At 33.1% G+C, this 21278-nt stretch overlaps 1 protein-coding gene across 1 annotated transcript; it reads left to right on the forward strand.

Annotated features, from left to right (window-relative positions):
- The first annotated feature begins 20211 nt into the window (after positions 1–20211).
- On the forward strand, positions 20212–21249 carry LOC107948018 (NDR1/HIN1-like protein 26). The gene has a single exon (XM_016882503.2). The coding sequence runs from the start codon at positions 20409–20411 to the stop codon at positions 21042–21044; it is 636 nt and encodes a 211-aa protein (XP_016737992.1). The 5' UTR covers positions 20212–20408; the 3' UTR covers positions 21045–21249.
- Positions 21250–21278: the final 29 nt, after the last annotated feature.

Below are 21278 nucleotides of genomic sequence, written 5' to 3' on the forward strand. Positions count from 1 at the left end.
GAAGGCAAGGTTATAACTTATGCTTCAAGACAGCTAAAGTCACATGAGAAAAATTACCCGACACACGATCTAAAGTTGCCAGCCATCGTGTTCACATTGAAGATTTTGAGACACCATTTGTATGGCGAGAAATGCCAAATATTTACCGATCATAAAATTCTCAAATATTTGATGACTCAAAATAAGTTGAATCTGCAGCAACGAAGGTTGCTAGAGTTGATAAAGGATTACGAGTTAGTGATTAACTATCACCCGAGCAAGGCGAACGTGGTCACCGATGCCTTGAGTAGAAAATCATTATTTGTGTTGAGAGCAATGGATGCCCAACTGGTTTTATTAGATAATGGTTCGGTCTTAGAAGAGTTGAGAGCTAGACCGACATTTTTATAAAAGATCCCTGAGGCTCAGAAAGATGATAAGGAGTTGCAAGATAAGAAGACTCAGTGTGAGACGGAAAATGAATCTGAGTTCGTATTGGTGTTGATGGATGTTTAATGTTCAAAAATAGAGTTTGTTTACCCAAAGGCAATGAACTTATTCAGAAGATTCTGCGAGAGGCACATAATGGTTGTTTGTCCATCCACCTGGGCAGTGTAAAAATGTATAATGACCAGAAGAAAATTTATTGATGGTTAGGGATGAAAAGAGATATTTCAGAGTTCGTTTCCAAGTGTCTTGTGTGTCAACAAGTGAAGGCTGAACACCAAGTATCTTCGAGTCTACTTCAGCCTATAATGGTTCCAGAGTGGAAGTGGGATCAGATTACCATGGATTTTGTGACGAGCTTGCCGGTAACCCCGAAGAAAAATGATGTTGTTTGGGTTATTGTGGATAGGTTAACAAAGTCGGCATATTTTATACCAGCGCGTACTGACTACTCCCTTGAAACATTGGCTAACTCCTAGTTTCTGAGATTGTGAGGCTACTTGGAGTGCTTTGTCGATTATCTCGGATAGAGACTTGAGATTTACCTCGAGGTTTTGGAAAAAGTTAAAGAGGCATTATGGAAAAAGTTGAGTTTTAGCATGGCATTCCATCCGCAAACCGATGGTCAGTCGAAGAGAATGATTCATATTTTAGAGGACATGTTATGGTGTTGCGTTCTTAAGTTTTAGGGAAGTTGGCAAAGATGCTTACCATTAATTGAATTTGCCTACAACAACAGTTATCAGACAAGTCTGAAAATAGCACCTTATGAGGCTTTATATGGGCGAAAATGTCGAACTCCCTTATATTGGACTGAACTCAGAGTGAATCAGATTCACGAAGTCGATTTAATCAAAGAGACTAAAGAGAAAGTTAAAGTGATTCGTGACTGCTTGAAGGCCGCTTCGGATAGACAGAAATCCAATGCGGATTTAAAATGTAAAGAGATCGAATTTCAAGTGGATGATCGAGTGTTTTGAAAGTATCCCCTTAGAGGAAAGTCCTCCGATTTGGTAGAAGAGGTAAGTTGAGTCTTCGCTTCATAAGACCTTATGAGGTTATCGAGAGAGTAGGATCGGTTGCTTATTGTTTGGCTTTGCCTCCAGAATTGGAAAAGATTCACGACGTGTTTCATGTATCCATGCTACGTCGGTATAAATCAGACCCTTCGCATGTGATTGTGCCAACCGAGGTTGAAATTTATCTGGACATGACTTATGGCAAAGAGTCGGTCAAGATTTTAGCTCAAGAAGTCAAACAGTTGAGGAATAAGAGTGTTGCACTCGTGAAAGTTTTTTGGCATACACATGGAGTTGAGGAAGCCACATGGGAACCCGAGGAGATTATGAGAGATTAGTACCCAAACTTATTCACCGGTAAGATTTTCGGGGACAAAAATCCCTAAGGGGGAGAAATATAACAGCCCGATTTAAGGCCTAGTCAGAATAGTAGTCTCAGAACCACAAATCTAGAGTTGAATAAATTATTTTATTATTACTATTTTGGAGTCATTGCATGTTTATATAAGTGTATGAAAATTTGGTGAGTTAATTTTGACGTTTGCGAGGCCAATTGCGAGAAATGACTAATTCGCATAAAATGCAAAAGTCCTAAATTGATAGCTAAAAGTGTCAAATAGCTAGAGCATAAAAATTAGAGGTCTTTAAAGGGCAATTAGGCCCTATTGTGATAGCTTGGCCGGCCATGGGAGATAAAAATGTTGAAAAGTCAACATTAGATAAGTTGATGACATAATGTATGATATAATAATGCCCTAAGCCTAGCTATCATCTTTTTCTTTCATTCTTTTTTCTTTACCACTAATTTTTCAGCCATTGTTAGGGGTTTGAGCTTCAAAAATTTCAGCAACTCATTCCTCTTGCAAGTAAGTGATTTTTTGGCTTTTCTTAAATAATTTTGTACTTTTGAGACCCTTGGAGCATAAGCTTTCAAATGAGGGCACTATTTTGCAAAATGAATAAGAGTTTAGGGTTTTTCCATGAAAGGATTTGTAACTTTTGCTGAGTTTTTGTGAAAGAAAATGAGTCTTGGGTGTCTTATAACCAACTTTTGTGAAAGATGTTAGCATGAAAACACTTAAAATAACCTGCACAAGTTGTAAAATAGATGTTAAATATGTGAAATAGTGAGAATTTGGAGTTTCTATAAGAATAAAAGGATTCGGCTAGGCTTAAGATGTGAAGAAATTCGATAAAAATTGATTTTCGAACTTAAGGGTAAAATGGTCATTTTGCAAAAATCTAGGGCAAATTGGTCATCTTGCCTAATTATGAATTGTAGAGTGCCTAGATTGATAAAGTGGATAAATAAGTGCATTTTTCTATTATAGATCAAAAAATACTGAATCCAAACCCAGACCGGGGGAAAGCCAAGCAAATCGACTAAATCGACTAGTCGCCACATTTTGTAGTCCGAGGTAAGTTGTATGTAAATAATACAACTACATTGCTTATGTATGTTTTGAATTGTATTTGAATTATTATAGCATGAATTGCTTGATTTTGGAAATGAGATAATATGATGAGAACAGAGATATTAGAATTCCCGAATGAACCTCAAGAAATAAATCGGATATTCATGCCATGGCATTTGGGTCACTTGTGTGAGCTAGTGTAAGACACGTCTGGGACATGCATCGGCCACATTATGAGAGCCAGTGTAAGACCATGTTTGGGACATGGCATCGACATTGAGACAAGTGCTAGTGTAAGACATGTTTGGGACATGCATCGGCCTCGAGACGTAAGCTAGTGTAAGACATGTCTAGGACATGCATCGACTACGAGATGTGTCAGTGTAAGACCATGTTTGGCACATGGCATCGGCACAGATATACTAGAACTTGTATAAGACCATGTCTCGGACATGGCGTCGATGTTTGACCCCCTATTTAAGGCTAAATGAGTATCCGATAATGTTCTAAATAGTTCAACGGTGAAAGTATAATTTAAAGTTAACTAGGAAAGTATAATCGTGTTGTGAGTGGTATAGGTACCTATATGGTATGTATGAAATGTGAGCTCAATATATGCTATATGAGGTGTAATGAATATTAATGAGTAAGTTTTGCTAAAGCCACTTGTGTATTATGATACTTGTTGATGAATGGTAAAAATATGTTGTATATTTATTTATGTGCAACTTACTAAGCTTTATGCTTACTCCTTCTCCTTTTCCACTTTTTTATAGTGTCGCCTATCTAGCTCAAGGATCCACGGAAGTCAGAGATATCGATCACACTAAAAAATCAAAGCTTTCGGTATAATTTGATTTATATTTTTGAATATGGCATGTATAGGGCTTAGACTTTGTTATTTTTGTGTCATTAAAAACTGGCCAAATGTGTTGGCTTTGGTTGAGAACTCTTCATTTTGTATTAAGCCTTGAATGATGGCTAATATTCATTTTGATTTATATGTAAAGATGTTATTTTCATAGATGAGTAAAATACACAAATGGAATGTTATTTATTGTGGCTGATTTGGTTGCATGGGATAGTCTTATCTTGATTGTGGTTGCTATTATGCAGGTTGTGTAAGTAAGGGTAGCAAATAGGCTTGGTAAATAGCCTTATATTGTCCATACAGGTAGACACATGGGCGTGTGTCTAGACCGTGTGTGACGCACGGTCTGTCCCATGGGCGTGTGGTCTGGCCGTGTGTCCCCTGCACGTAAAAGTTTCAAGTCAGTATACATGATAGTAAACACACGAGCAGAGACACGGTCATGTGTGTCTAGACATGGGCATGTGCATTGTCCGTGTGATATTTTGGGGATACTGACGTTAGAAACAGAATGTCCATGTTTTTGCACACGGGCGTGTCATGGTCGTGTGAAAACCCCTGTAGGTGTGCATTTAGAATTAATTCCATACAGGTGGAGGACACGGGCGTGTCTCTATATTACGTAGGCCGTGTGAGCCACACGGGCCATCAACATGGCCATGTTGAAATGGCCACATAGGCGTGTTGCCCCTCTATACAGGTGTGTGCCCTATTTCAAAGTCAAATTTTTTATAAATGGTTTAAGGACTCGGGTTGATCCCGAATAGTTTTCAATGGTCGATTTGAGGCTCGTAGGCCTATAATAAGAAGTTTTAAGTAGAAATTGAAAAAGTTCTAATTTGGATCAAGTCTCGATGACTTGGGCAATGTTTGTGTGCATGAGATTGAGTTAAGTAATGCCTCGTATTCCGCTCTGTCGTGGGTTAAGGGTATGGGGTGTTACAATATATTTGGTAGACTTTGTTTTAGTTTGGTGTATATGGCATGTACTAGAACTCATTTATATGTGTGATATTGAATCCTAGTTGTGCAAGTGATATCTTTAAATTTATGTTGCTAGGTTGAATAACTAAGAAAGTATGCATGTTTGCTTAAATGATTTAAATGAAATCAATGACCCTATATTGAATTGTGGCAAGTGATGAAATAAAAGTAAAATTCATTATGTATGTGTGCTTTGTATATGTTAGTATGGAAGCGTTTTGTCGTGAAGTATTAATATGGTAGTGTTTTGTCATGAAGTATTAGGTGTCAATCATGGCACATTGGTTAAGCATTTGAATTGATTCTATTATATGTTTTGGATGCCACTAAGGGTGTCTAATGACCTATAAAATTGTATTGTTGAAAATGTTTTATGTACCTAAGGAAATGGATGAAACCTTTGCATGAAATGGGTCGTTTTTGGGCTCACGCGGCTTGGGACACAAATGACAACACGGTCGTGTAAAGTACACAGGCGTGTGCCCATAGCGTGTTTTAAATAGTATAGGTGCAGATATCACACAGAAAACACACGGCTTGTGACACGACCGTGTAATCCAAATTAAAGAGTTACACGGTTCATGCACACGAGCGTGTAGGTTAACCACACGGCCATGTTTGGAGCCACATGGGCTAGACTCTGTCACACGGCCGTGTGACCCCTGACTCGAAAATTTTTGAATTTTTCCTAAAAGTTCTGATTTGTTCCAAGTTGGTCCCTAAATGTTTGTAACTTATTTTTAGATCTTCAAAAGCTCGATTTAAGACCCAAAACCAAATGATCTCTTTTATAATGAATATTACTTGTAATTATGGAATTGAATTGATTATTGAATGTAAATCATATTGACTATTCCAACTTGACTAGTAACATCCAGTATCCTATTCCGGTAATGGAAACGGGATATGGGTGTTACATAAATTTTGGTGATTGATATAGTAAATCGAGAAAGAGGACTGAATTGAATAAAATGAAAAATAGCATGATTTAATTTATATGTGGTACTTAGTATGAAATTGAGTTAAAACATGTTTTATGTTGTATTCAAATGGTGAATTGATGATGAATTTAGAGTGATAAAATGTGAATTGAACTATCTAATGAAATTGGAAATTGTTTACCGTATTAACTATACATGTTTGTACTTTGGTTTATTCGATGATGCACTTATGTGACAATATATTTGCTTCTGTTTATCCGATTATGTACTTACGTGCCAGTATATTTGCTTTGATACATCCAATAATGCACTTATGTGACAGTTGATTGCCTCGATTTATCTGATGTTGCATTATGTGGGCCAATATAATTGTTTTGACTCATCCAATGATGCACCTCGTGTGCTAGTATAATTGCTTCGATTTGCCCGATGATGCACTATGTGTGCCAGTATCTTTCCATCGGTATATCCGATGATGCACTGCGATGCCAAATTGAGATGTAGGTTGATTAATCCATCAAACCATATTGAAATTCAAGTCAAGTTAATAAGTTTATATAAACATGATTTAGCTATATGGATGATTGAAATGATATGTGAATTGATTTGGTATAATTACACACATATGGAATATGATATTTGATATCATGTGAAAGACCATACGAAATGGCTAAAAATATGCCCTAGGGGTCGGTTGTATTAAATGAGCTTATAAGCTCGAAAATGATAGAAATGTGATATGAAATGTTGATCATAATAAACTAATAAGCATATGTGTCTATAAATGACAATGTGAATTGATTAAGTTGTATAAAATATGAATGAAAATGAGATTAAACATCATTTTGGTACATAATTGTATATATAAATAAATGAATTAGATATGTTAAATCTTTGTTAATAGAGTGGATAATATAAATGTTAGTTTTATTCTCAAATGAAATGCCATAGGAGAATGATATATTTATATTGAATATGCAAATTTGATTTAGTTGAATTGTAGCATATTTCTATTGAATTCTTATATTGAATATGCTTATTTTGTGACTTGAAATATAGAAATTACCACTGAGTGTATTTGCTCAGTGTACGATTTGTTTTCTCTATGCGCATGTATAGTAGATTCCCAATAGTTCGAGCAGCAGATCCAACATCCAGCAATGGTCCCCAACTCAAAAAAGTTTGAATAAGTTTTGTTTTGTTTTAAGTATGACATGTACTTAGGTTGAGTCCTTTTTTTGGCTTAGTATGATACTATGAACTTTTGGAATTGGAATTGATATTTTGGAAAGAATTATATGTTGATTTTTGTAACTTAGTTTTTCATAATGTTAGCTAATATATAAAATGTAATTTAACTGATATGGTAAATGGTAATGAATTTATATATGCATGTTTTCATATGACAAGTATCTTAATGGTTAGTGTGGTGAATTAACTTAGGTATTTGGATGAAAATGATGAAATGAATGGAATGTCTATATATTAGAAAGAGCTATGACTTGAATTTGAAACCATTGGAGGCATGTTGTTGGCTAGAAAATATGTTATGGTTTGAGTTTTAGTTGATAGGAAATTGCAAGTTGTTGATCATATAACATTTTGCAAAAATAGTTTGTCACGTCGTGGCGTCGAGCGTATGTTGTCACAACGATATCAAGCCACTATGCCATGACGCAATGTCGAGCATGGGTCATTACGATGAGAATTAGTCAGTATGTTGCATCGCAACAAGAAACCCCTAAACGTCACGACGTTAACCTGAAATTTTGTAAATATTACAATTTAGTCTTAATTCAACCTCAAGTTAGCATTAGAGCTTTCATAAGCTCGTATAAGACCCAAAAATGATTACATATCATATTATATACTTGTTGTACTTATAATCAAATGTTTAATTTTGTTAATCAAATTATGATTTGATCGTAACTACTCTAGCAACGAGTGTAATATTTTATAGCTCGAACTCAACGATCAGGTTGGGTATGGGGTGTTACAAGAACACTAGAACCTAGGTTGGCCATTGTCGTCCATATTTACCGCACTAAATTGTTGACTAGTAAATCAACAAAGAAGGAGACGATGGTGGTTGTGAAAGTGGTTCACCTTGGTTAGGGTGGAGAGCCACTTAGTATATTGTCCGGCAAGGTTGTTTTGCTAAATGAATTTGGATGGTAGAGAAATTTTTCTGTCTTCCTCCATCTCTCAAGTCTTGTGTTGGAGTTTATATATGTGGGACAAAGGAGTCCATGCGTCTTAAGCCTATTGATAATAGAGTTATGACAGTGATGTGATGTCCTAAGTCAAGAATATAATTTCTTAAGAAAATTGGGTAATTAATGATTTTAAGACCCCCATGTGCGCTCAGTGAAGGTGAATTAGCAATAGTCTTTCATGACTGTAATCTTAGATTCACTTGTTGTTGAGGTTCACCCAACAATGATATGTATAGGGCGTGGTCTGCTTATCAAGGACACGTGGAGGGGATACATGGAGCAAGCATAACAACTTTCAAAAAAATATTATTTTATTTTATTTAATAAATTATTCTCATTAAATTCACATTTGCATAAAATGCAAATTAATTTAAAAATTCAAAAATTTACTTTAATATTAAAATTAAAAGCTTTTAAGAATAAAAAAATATAAATTAAGATTTATTTAACTAAAAAACATAAAAGCTTATTTAAAGAACGTATAATAATTTAAGATTTTTTGTAAATATATAAACCTATAAAAGTTAAACATCACATTGTGGAAAAAAAAAGGTTTATTATCATGTACCATTTTTTGTAAATGTACTATTTGTTTGTAAAAGTACGAGGGTTAAAAATCAAAATTTTTAACGCTTGGTACTTGGATTTTGGGGTTCTCTAAGTATATTGGCTGTTATTCGACACTTAACGTTGAGCTTTGGAGGGGATTTCCAAATAGCTTATAGTCTAGGCCTCCAACGGGTTGTGCTTGAGATAGACAGTTTGGTAGTTATTCATTTGATCCAAGCGATGTCAGGGGAGTCCAACCAATCAGTAATGGTACATGCAATTAGAGATATTATTCAACGTTCTTAGATAAATCGAGTTACATATATCTTTAGAAAAGGAAACTGAATTATTGATTGTATGACAGCAATAACGTTTTCAAGACCTTAAGATGGATGTATTTACATGCGAACTCCTGAGTAAAATTTTTCACAAACTTTATGATGATTATGCTGAAGTCACTTCAACTCAGCTCGTCTAATATAATTATATTCTTCATGTGCAAAAGGAATCAAAATTTTTCGCATCAGAATTTCCAACCAAATAAACGATAAGATTGATGTAAACGAGATAAGTGATATTTTCATTTGGGCGTTAATGACACGTGGTTTACGTATATTATTTTTTCCCATTAATAAGACAAAAACTTGTTGGCTATGAAAGGTATTTGATTATTGAAGGGTAAGCAGATTTGTTTACTTGGATGTTGATTTTAGGAGAAAAACAAATCAATACTTACTGGTCCTATTTTTATTTTTTTGTTTTAAATTCAGTGTTCTTCGATTATTCTTAACACTAAGGATCAATAATTATTCGCCTATCTATTTTAATAACACAATATGTTATTATTCTATTGTTTCGTTTAGATGGTATATAGCATCATGAGATTGCTGCATTTTTTTTTTAATATATCTTAAAAGATATATTATATTTTTCAATGGATCATAAAAATGGTTATATATTTAATGTTAGAGAAAGAATAATTCAATAAAAACATAATACTAGAGTAATTAGATAAATGTGCCTAGAATATTTATTTTTATTAGTAGTTTAATTAGTAATCATATTGTCAAATATTTTTGGGACTGTCATATTTTATACAATATTTTAATTTTGGATTTTGTTATGTAATTAGGGAAATTTTTTTCTTTAGTATTATTAGTAACTTTTATAATAACTAATATCATTTTAGATTTTAAAATTGTGTAGTTATGTATTTATAATTTATAGTACTAAACATGACTTAAAAAAATTATGATGTAATTACATTTTATTAATTGAATATATATATAAAAGGTAGAGTTGCGTTCATCCTAAACTACTTGAGACTCAAGAGGTTTGTCTTCTTTTTTCCCTTTTGATCATAAGAGGTTAGGTCTATTCCTTTGAAAAAGAAATCCAGTAAAATCAGCATGTTTTAGTGCAAGGAATAATGTGATTCTGTTATGGACATTATTAGTCAGATGTGACTTAGAACTTGAATAAATTTGAAAATTCTGCAACTTCAGTTGATTAATCAAATCTCGAAGTTTTTGTCATGCACTGATAGCAGACAGCTTAAACCAAGATTTCAATCTCTAATTGGCTGCCTTTAAAGAAGTTAGAAGGTATGGTAGGTATGCATAAAACATGAGAGAAGGGAAGTTTATAAGGTTCTCATACCATTTAAAATCAAGCCATCTATGCATTTTATACAACTACTATTCAAGTTTAATTCATTTTCTTTTTACTGCATTTAAGAATAATTTAGATTTAACTTATATTAAATCGAGTCAAATTAAATAATTTAACCGATAACTTAAATCCATAAGAAATACATGCACCCAAACACTCTTTTTTAAGTATATTCCTACTATGAAAACAATATTTGCAAACAAACAAACCAAAAGATGACTTTTTATACCTAATATAATTTTGTAACCCCCAAAATAACTTAAGCTACAAAAAAAATAAATAAATAAATAACATTCAAAATAATTTAAGAGATACAATTGTAACCTCCAAACAAAAGTTAAACACAAAATTATAACTCTAACAAAATTTTAAAAATTGCAATTAATTGAAACAATTCTAATATTATAATCTCTCAAAAACATAAAATCATAACCTCCAAAATTATCACCTCACAATTAAAACTACAGCATTGTAAATTTACCTTCTTACACAAAATTATAACATAAAATAGTCATAATTGGTTGTTAAATAAAAATAATTAACACACAAAATTATAATTACTAAAAAATAAAAAATTAATTTTGAATAAATGAATTTATTTGTATATGTATATAATTAAAACATAATTGATGGAAAAACAAAGTATAATTAATTAAAATGTAACCATGAAATTAAAAATAATTATAACATTTGAAATTTTCAAAATGCTTGAAACTCCAAAGACTAAAAAGAGAGTTGGAAATATAATGTGTATCATACTAAATGTAACTATGCAAAAATATATAAGAGATATATAAACTATATTAAAACACAATTAATTTAAAATATTAATACAAAATTTAAAAAGAATAATAATTCATATAATAAATTAAACTTATCACATGTCAAACCCGACCCGATAATCGATTCCAAGTATAATGTGTCACAACTTAAAATCTGACTAACTTGTAGCAAAATATTTGGTGGAAGCTTTATAAAATTTTGCAAAATTATAAATATAAAACGTATAATAGTTATTACATTGCAAAGGTTTAAATGTCATCATTGGCAAATTAAATTAATGAGCAAACCATTTGGCGTACAAGTTCAAATAAATAAACTTTATTAAACGAAATATAATAATTTAAATCCAAGCATTGAAATTTGATAAGGTTCTCATAAAAACATAGTATTGTCAACATAGTAGTTCATTATACATATCATTTCAAAAGAACATTAACACGCCACCTCCAAGAGTCATGCATGATACAAAACAAAACAAATAACTCACAATAGTAGTAACCCTTTGGCATAGTCCTTTTATCAACCCTTGCCCGCATTCGAAACTGCCCGCGACCCCAGTACCAAGTCCCTTTGACGGCAACGGCCCACTGGGGGGTGTAAGTTGAGTTTGTAGGCTCGGTCTTGGCTCGACCAAGTCCCGGTGGGACTTTTCCCCTCGTAGTTCTCGTGCCAAGCGGTTGTGGTGCGCCCTCGTTCGTTGTTCCTTCCGCTCCCCTACCATTCGGTTGGGTGGGCTGTTGGGCGGTGTGCGTGGGCGCTACTACTAGTACGCAATAGGCATATGAGTGGTGTTTTGGTTGTGTGTATTGGCAGGCTCCATGCTACTCGCATCGAACTGTCGAGCCGCACTCCTCTTCATTAACTCCCCTTGTTGTAATCGAACTCAAGGGGTGCGATCGGGATCCTGTGCTGCGTACCTAAGCCAGATGGAATTATGGATGTGTTGCCGTCCCTTCTCCATCCCGTGCCCTTCGGGGTGCGTGGTGGACCTCAATCGTGCCTTGTGTCCCGAGTGCGCCCCCTTAAATCGGTGTGGCCTCGTCGGTGCACTGGTGCTCGATCGTGCTTTCGGATGCGGAAAATGTTTTTGAGAGTAGGGTTCAGGCCCTGTCTTTCTTCAGTTAGCAAGCCTGAGAAGGAGAAGATAACAGAGTAAGTTCATACAAAGTTAGTGAGTTCCAAAGAGAAATCATATACATCATTACTTATAATACAATTGAACCTTTCAAAAGGACTTAAATGATGATCTTAGTACACCTAATGGTGTGAACAGAACACAGGCTGACTTAATACGCCAATTACTTAACACATGGGCAGATACTGTAAACCCATTTAGCACAACCGGATCAACCGGATCCAAGTTTTGGGTGTCACTTACTAAAACAGATGTAACCTAGACTCTTTTATTCGCCTATGTACTAGACGAGCAACGACATAATAAAATTTTCTACTTTCGTTTACTGAATTACATAGTGTATTCTTATTATGTATAACTTATTGTACAGTGTAAAATCACGTTTACAATTTGAATAATGCAACTATTGTTTTCGTCTTATTTCTATCACTATACAGAGTATTACATCTTATGCGCAGACTTGAGTTTCGCCATAAGGCTTCTTGTATAAACTCGTGTGTAACCATTACTTCTAACTAGTCGTATCACTCTCTTAGTTTCCTTTGGCGTGGACCGTAACTCTACCATAATATGTTTCTTCTATGTATGCATATCAGCATGGACTGTCACTCTTATGCATGGCCTTGACATTGTCTCTCATCTCTTATCTTTCTAACATATATTACGATTAGATGTATCCATAATAAGTTCACAAGAACTTAATAAGCGTATTCATAAATTTATTTATCATTTCATTTTAATTATAAATATTACACATTACTCTATGAAACCAAACAGGTACTCATTAAACTCAGCAAGAACATATATTAAATCTTTAAATACCTTTGACTCCTTTATATTCTGTAAACAATCTTACCTCAGTCGTTATCGCACGACTTAATTACAGGTTGTACTGGTAACTTACTTTCCATTTCACCTTCCTATTGGTGGTCAAGGAAGATTCCGTCCGCTTCTCATCATCATGTATTTCTCGCCATTCTTTCGTTGTTACCAGCCAGATTGTTGCACTTATTCAGAGTCTGCCACTTTGGTATTGCCATTGAATCTTTGTCCCAAGGTTATTTCACAGACTGTGCCACTAAGAAGTATTTTTTACTTCAGATGTCTTCACTTGCCTTCAGAAGCTTTAGACACTCGCTTGATCAATAGATAGCCACAAAGGTGTCTGCTTGACTTAAATAGGCACAGAGGTATCCATATATCATTAGATAGCCACAAGGGCGTCTAGATACATACAATATACTTCACAACGAAGGCACTTTCAATAGACTCAACCACGAAGGCTCTTCTCATAACAGAATCAGCCACAAGTCTTCACTTTGACAATTGCACCAGACAAGCTCACATGCAATAGAAAGCAGTCACAAAGGCTTCCACATATAACAAGTTTCACCACTATGGCTTACATGTAACAGAGAACAGCCACAAAGGCTTTCACATATAACAAATTTATCCAGAAAGGCTCACATATAATAGATTCAGCAACAAAGGCTTACCTATAACAGATTCAGCCACAAAGGCTTCACTTTTAGGTAATGGTTTTTTCAACAATAGAGATTTACCTAAACTCATCATCATAAGTTTTGCCCCTTATTGCCTAGTACGCACCCAACCATTATTTTCATATTTTCTCCGCACGATGCCATAGCCACCATTATAACAACCTAATTTCAGTGGTGTTGGAAACATTGGTTTTGGGATCATAATTTCGACTAGTGATTTATTATTCTATTATTAATTTAATGTCTACATGATTACATTAAGGTCTACATTAAGGTCGTATTAAAGTACATTAAGGTCGTATTAAAGTTTCGTTAAGAAAATTTGAAGTTTAAATGGTTAATTAGGTAAAACAAACTAAATCATAAAGGTTTAAAAAGTGAGTATATATTAGTTTAAAAGGCTAAATGGCTATGGAAAATAAATTTAATGTAATTAGATGGTAAATATATCATAATTAAGTTAGTGGATAGTTATGGACAAAGTTTTATTGAAATTTTTTATTAATAATAAGGGTAAAATGTTAAATTATAAATAAATACTAAAATAAACTTAGTAAATGCTATCGTCTTCTCCATTTCTTCATTGTTTGGTTTAATTCACCATTTTTGAAGGTGAGAGAGCTTCAACACTCCTCCTTGCTTTTGTTTTTGCAAATTGCAAGTTTCTTTCTAAGAAACTCAAACTTGCTTCTTACTAGCTCTTTCTGAAGTATTAGAGAATGCTTAGACTTCTCTTTGAATGCTTAGACTTCTCTTTGAATAAGTTGAACTGCCAGAGCGTCCACCATGGCAATAGCTTCCTTTACATCATCTTTGTTTCTTCCGGCCACGTTTCCTTTTAAAGACAAGCTCATCTTTAAATTTTTCAAATAAACATGTTTCCCCAATGATGCTACCTCTTTTATTATAGCCTTTTTAGACAACTTAGCATCAATAGCTAACCCTTTCTCGAACTTATTAGCAAGGTCACGAATAAAAAGGCAATGTTGTTGCTCTAACAAGAATGTAGTCTCACATACAACTATCTCCTTCATGGATAGAACTTTAGGATATCTTTTGGCATTTGCAATATGATTATTTTCCCCAATTTTGTAATTGGGAAAACGACTCGAAATAAATATTACATTAGCTAATACAACTAGAAGTTCCTTCTTTTGTACAGTATCGCCAAAAATTCTGACTTACCCTCATCGTTGTTCTGAACCTACTTCCATTGAGAGATAAAGTGTTGTGAAGTCCAGCCACATCAATGTGTATCAATTACAACTTTTCAATAGCTTTCCACGTTGGTTGCTTTAATGGAATTCTTGATTGCTTTCCTTGTGAGCAATCTCTGCAATTTAGAATTTAATATTCAAAATAAGGGAGACTTTGAATTAATTCCTTTCTTTGCAAATTTTCAATAGTTTCATGATTGAAATGTCCAAGCCTTTTGTCCCAAACTTCAACATGGACATTTGTGGCAGAGAATGCAACTTGCTTCTCCTTCAATGAATCAAGTGCAAAGCTCTTCCCTTTCATTTTTACTTTGAATACATCGTTGTCATTTTCATATTTGATTGAACATTGATTTGTTTCAAATATAACTTTGAAACCTTTTGAATTAACTGGCCAACACTAAAAAAATTTTAACTAAAGCTAGGTACAATAACACATCTTTGATAAATTTTGTACCTGAAATGCTTCTAATTGCAATTTGCCTTTTCCTTTGATTGCAATGTACTCACCATTGCTAATCTTTACTCAGGAAACTACTAAAGTATCTAAATCTTTGAAAAGAGCACTATCAAAAGTCATATGGTTGGTGTAACCATTGTCAATGAGTCACTTTTCACTAGAATGACATATTGCAAAGCAAGTAGCCACAAAGAGTTTCTTCTCCTCTTCTTCATAAGCAACTTGAGTAATGTTCTTTTCCTGCAAATTCACTTGTGTGGCAGTATTTTTTTGAGTATGGCTTTTGCAAATTCTTTGATGATGCCCCATCTTCTGACACTTTTCACATTACTGGTATGACTTTCTCTAGTATTTGAAAGGTGGATGACCCTTTCTTTCACAGTGTTTACAAGGAAGTAAATCAGATTTTGTTCATTTATTTGCAATTGAAGAATCAGATTTTGATATTCCCTTCTTGTTTTTTTCATGTTTCTTACCCTTTCTTTTTCGATTGTACTATGCTTTCGCAAATAATGCACCTTCAACAAACCCTTCAGATCTCATGAGCCTTCTCTATTTTTGTGCTTGCAAAGCATTCGTCAATTTATGGCAAACTAACCTTTGACAAATCTTTAGTTTTTTTCCAAAGAGAAAATAGTAGCTTCAAATATTTCAGAAACAATTACAAGAATTTTTTGAACTAATCTGGAATTAGGAAATTCAGATCCAAGTAATATTACTTTTTTTTTCGATTCCAAGCAATTGGTCAAAGTACTCATTCACCGTCTTAGAGTCTTTCATCTTCTGGAGTTAAAATTCTCTAATCAGGTTCAACATTTTTATACCTTTAGTCCTTTTATCTCCTTCATACCCCTCCTTCAAGCAATTTCAAACTTCAAAGGTTAACTTCATTGTCATGATTCTGAGAAAGATTTCATATGAGACTGCAACAAATAATGTAACTATTGCCTTTGATTTTCTTAGTTTCCTCTCCTTGTGATTCTTGGTATGCGCCATAGTCGGATTGGCAGCTAATGAAAGAACTTCGTAATCCTCCTCTATAGCTTCCCTGAAATCATTTGCCCATAGATGAGCCTCCATCCTTACTACCCAAACTTGGTAACCTTCACCTTTGAAAATGGGTGATGCAAGTGTCGTGAAAGGGATTTTTGAATCCATAAAAGAAGAAAGAAGACAAAATATTTGCCCTTAATTACAATTTCCTCAAGAAGTTAGCTTTGATACCAATTTATTGGAGCTTTTGAAAAAAACTTAATGTGAAAAGAAAACAATAAAGACAAGAGGAAAGTTGAAGTAACTTTTATTAAAAGTATTTGTTTTATTCAACTAAAACTAGTGTTTATATAGGAAAAATTTCAACTACCATTGACTAATATGCTACTAAAAGATTCATAATCTCTAAAAATCAGGAACAAATCAAAACTTGCTAAAATTAACTAGATTATTTTATTATAATAACTGAAGTAAATCTTCAACAATGAGTTTTTGTGGAACCATATCTTCCACAAAATGCCTAATGTCCATCCTATTAACATGTCATCTTAAGAATTATGCATACCCAATATGAGATCATAAGATGAGGATTGTAATTTTTAAAATCTTGCATGGTGTAAGATTTCACGAGCTTTTGAGTACCAAAATAATGCATGATCTAAATATTCCAGCTAACCACAACATGAACAATTTGATATTGGAATGAGTTGATATAACTTCTACCAATACGATTTTGATTACCATAATTTTAATGTTTTTTGTTGAATTTGAGAATAAATATAAAATATATTTAATTTTTAAATTATTTTATATATATCTAAAATATTATATTTTTATATTCATACCAATAATTTTAAAAACTTCATTGGCATATAACATAGACTTGATATGGTTATTGATTGTGGCAAAGCAGAAAGGCTTACTTGCCAGTTTGCCAGTTAGGCCTGCTACACTAGCCAATATCCACTACCATACAGATTATACTTGTTTAGGAAAACGACTAGTGACTCTAAGCATTGGTGAATTTTTTTAATTAAAATAATTAAAATGTCTATGTAATTGATAAAGATCAATTTTTTGAGAGCTGTTATTATCTTTTCAATAATATTGTATTTTAGGTTTTTTTTTTTAAAATAAAATGTATATTATTTTAAATTTTTAGCTTTTTAAAATTGATGTTTTGTCTTTAGCCTTCATAAATACATCACGAATTATATTTTCAAACAATGATTAAAAGTATATTGTAAGATAATAAAGTGAAGTGTTGTAACCGATTTTCAGCCAGCCATAATCCACTATCAAAAATAAAATAAGAGAAATAAAATGCTTAATATCTTTTTCCTTCCTCTGCTAAAACATTAGCAAATTAATGACTTAGATGAGAAGTAACTAATGTCATAAGACTTGTACGGCTTGTATTATTATCAAGTCTTTCAAAAGTAATCAATGTCACAACACTTGTAAGACTCGCGTTAGTATTATCAAGTCTTCTATTGAAATTTAATTTTAATATGGGTGCGGTTGATCATGCCCCCCTTTACTAAATTTTCTTTTTCTTCTTCTTTATTTATTTATTTATTTAAGTTTTGCTCATCTTAAAAATAATAATTTAATTTAATTTTTTTAGTTTTATAATTAAATAGAAAATGTACATTTTTAACCCTTTCAAAAAAAAACAATTTAAAACCTTTTTCTATAAATTTTATTTTTTAACTTTAACCTCTCTAAAATTTTATAATTTTAACTTAACCTCTAACACAATATCTTGACTTCTCTGCTGAATTTTAGTCCTTAATACTAACTTGGACCCTTCTCCTATCAAAAATAATAATAACAATCAATAACAATAGTGGTGGCCATCAGTCGCTTTTCTTCCAATCCTTTAAAATAAAAAATTGTTCATTTAATTTATTTTTTTAAAATTTTAAATTTTAAATTAGTAAAAGTAAAATTACATTTTGATTTTTTTAAAAATAATAAAATTTTAATTTAATACTTTACAAATTATAAACATTTAAACTATTAAAATTTTAATTTAATTTTTTTAGTTTTATAATTAAATAGAAAATGTACATTTTTAACCCTTTCAAAAAAAACAATTTAAAACCTTTTTCTATAAATTTCATTTTTTAACTTTAACCTCTCTAAAATTTTATAATTTTAACTTAACCTCTAACACAATATCTTGACTTCTCTGCTGAATTTTAGTCCTTAATACTAACTTGGACCCTTCTCCTATCAAAAATAATAATAACAATCAATAACAATAGTGGTGGCCATCAGTCGCTTTTCTTCCCGTCCCTTAAAATAAAAAATTGTTCATTTAATTTATTTTTTTAAAATTTTAAATTTTAAATTAGTAAAAATAAAATTACACTTTGATTTTTTTAAAAATAATAAAATTTTAATTTAATACTTTACAAATTATAAACATTTAAACTATTAAAATTTTAATTTAATTTTTTTTTTCTGAATTCACCCTCACGTTGATTTAAACACTCTTTGGTTGAAGGGCTCCAACTCTAAAAAGAAAGTTGTTTTGAAACGAAAACCCTTCTCCTTTTCTCTAATTTCAAACATCTCCGAACCCCTTTCAAAGATCAAAATTAAGAGGGTTCCTTAGCTTATTTCCCTACCAAACCTGACTTAGCCGAAGAATCCATGGCTATGATAGAGGAGAAAGGTTGTTCATGTATTGACTATAAACCCATTAGCCAATATTGTTTATAATTTATAACCTTTTCTTAGCGGCTACTTAAAGACACCCAAAAATTATTAGGATGGTTGATTCCCCCATTGTTCCTAAAAGGTCAATTTTACAGATTCTTCATGTCCCTTTATCTCTCGATAATATAACAAACTTTATAGTACAACTTCAAATTTACAAACTTTGAAAAAAAAATTATGATTTCCCATCTAATATCTTTGATTATAATATTAATTCAAAACAAAAAAAAAATATGTTTTCAACAACACGAGAACAATGGTTAAAACACTTTATTTACATTTTAATGATCGATCAGAATTTAAACTTTATTGACATAGTTCTCTTTTTGCAATTTGTAACTTTGACTTTGTTAAAAAAATTAAAATATAATTCTCTTTTTTGTAAATTGTAACTTTGACTTTGTTAAATATGTTGAGGAAATCCATTTTTGCATTCACTAAACAAGGTGCGTAAAAAGGAGACATCACTTCAATTCACTTGCCTCCAATTGACTTGAAAAGCTATGACTACTCTCTCTCTTTAAAGCTCTTTTAAAAGCCTTACTTTTCCTTTCAATTATTCTGGTTGATATCCTTCCCCTCTCAATCCTCGTGTTTTTCTGCATATACTAAAACGTATCTTCCTGTAATGTAGTCAGTGTATAAAACTTGTAATTCAAGCCTGTTGCATGGTTATCTGAGATATAGTATCAAGCAACCATATTCAATGATCCAAATGGGGCGCTCTTGGACACCATGATATATTCAACATCCTTAGGTGATGTGCCATTTGTAATTTGGTTGTGTATAAAGTTGGTAATCACCAAGTAGCAGCCTTTGGCTCCGTACCAACAGGAAAATGAAAATGAGAGAAAATACATGATAAATGATTAAATGTAATGGAATATTTGGTTAATAGAAAGCAAAATTAATGCATACATACTTATCTACAGCTGAACAAATATGTACTAACAGTTTTCACGTATTGCTTGAATGAATGACATAATGGGCTTCATTGTGCACGTGCTTCACGTACTTTATGATGATAACCATCTTGCAATATCATGCAAGCAAACAAGAGGACCTCTCCTATAACTACTCTCCCAAACAATGAGAAAGGGAGCTCTTCCCTTAAGCAATCTCTGAACTCTTACTCTGTGCAACCAGCACCCTTAGCTTTCACTACCTTCTCTCTGTTCTCTGCCTATTTAGGTGAACCAGCTTCCTTCTGATCACCACAACCTCCTCCTTATTTATTCCTTGTACTTAGTATCAACAGAATATATGTTGAAATATAGGTATCTTAAAAGAAAATTGAAAAAAAGGAGTCATGGTACCATAGTTTACAAAATTAGATTTTAAAGGTGCTTTGGAGAAGTTAGATAGTGAAGTCAAAAGTATGATAGCCAAAATAATTGTTGCTTTCTGTTTCCAACTTCTCCCTTTATAAAGCACATTGGCTTTGGCTTCCTTTCCTAGGCTTCCTATACCTTCTCTATCTTCCCTTTCCCCTCTTGCAAATGTCTCAAGTCTTCTCAAAATCTCCAGAACATTGTGCCAAGCAAGGAGGACTAACCATTGACAAGTCCTATAAGAAATTATTCTTTGCCTTTTCTGCATTTTTGACCATAGTTTTAGCCTTCATATTCCTCATCTGGCTTACCCTTCACCCAGCAAAGCCTCAGTTCGCCCTCAGGGAAGCTGATATATACCAACTCAGCCTCTCCGGCACTCACCTTCTCAACTCCTCTATCCAATTCACACTGCTCTCCAGAAATCCGAATAAAAAGGTTGGTATTTACTACGATGAGCTACAAGCATTCGCTGCATATAAAGGCCAACAAATTACTTTTGACAGCTTTCTTCCACCTTTCTACCAAGGACATGAAGAAAGCAACCTGTTAACAACATCTTTACAAGGAACAGGGCTGCCTGTGGCTCTGTCGTTTGGTTACGAAGTCAAACATGACCAGACTGCCGGGAGAATAGTCCTCAACCTGAAGGTAAATGGGAAACTCAGGTGGAAGGTTGGGACTTGGGTTTCCGGCCGATATCGCTTCAACGTTAACTGTGTTTCTGTTATGTCCTTTGGACCTAATGCCCCAACAGCTCCATTGAGTTCAAATCAAGCGGCTCAGTGCTCCACCGCTGTGTGAGATGATGTTTAACTATATGCTTGAAAGCTATTTAGTTCTATCTGTATCAGCTTGATGTTCTATAATTTTCATTGTTATATGAACTGTATGTATTCTCTGAATTGATAATTTATCAGAAAGACTGAAACTTAGGGATTGTAATGCGACAATATCTGCTTTGCAAGTGCCTGGCTGAGTATGAATAAGAAAATGAAGGTTCATAGTTTATTTGTTTAGTGTAAAAATATGTGTATA

The sequence above is a fragment of the Gossypium hirsutum genome, chromosome A08 (genome assembly GCF_007990345.1).
Source record: "Gossypium hirsutum isolate 1008001.06 chromosome A08, Gossypium_hirsutum_v2.1, whole genome shotgun sequence".
Classification (NCBI taxonomy): domain Eukaryota; kingdom Viridiplantae; phylum Streptophyta; class Magnoliopsida; order Malvales; family Malvaceae; genus Gossypium; species Gossypium hirsutum.

Coding starts and splice junctions, on each gene's coding strand:
- LOC107948018 (XM_016882503.2), top strand. CDS start 20,409: ATGTCTCAAGTCTTCTCAAAATCTCCAGAACATTGTGCCAAGCAAGGA.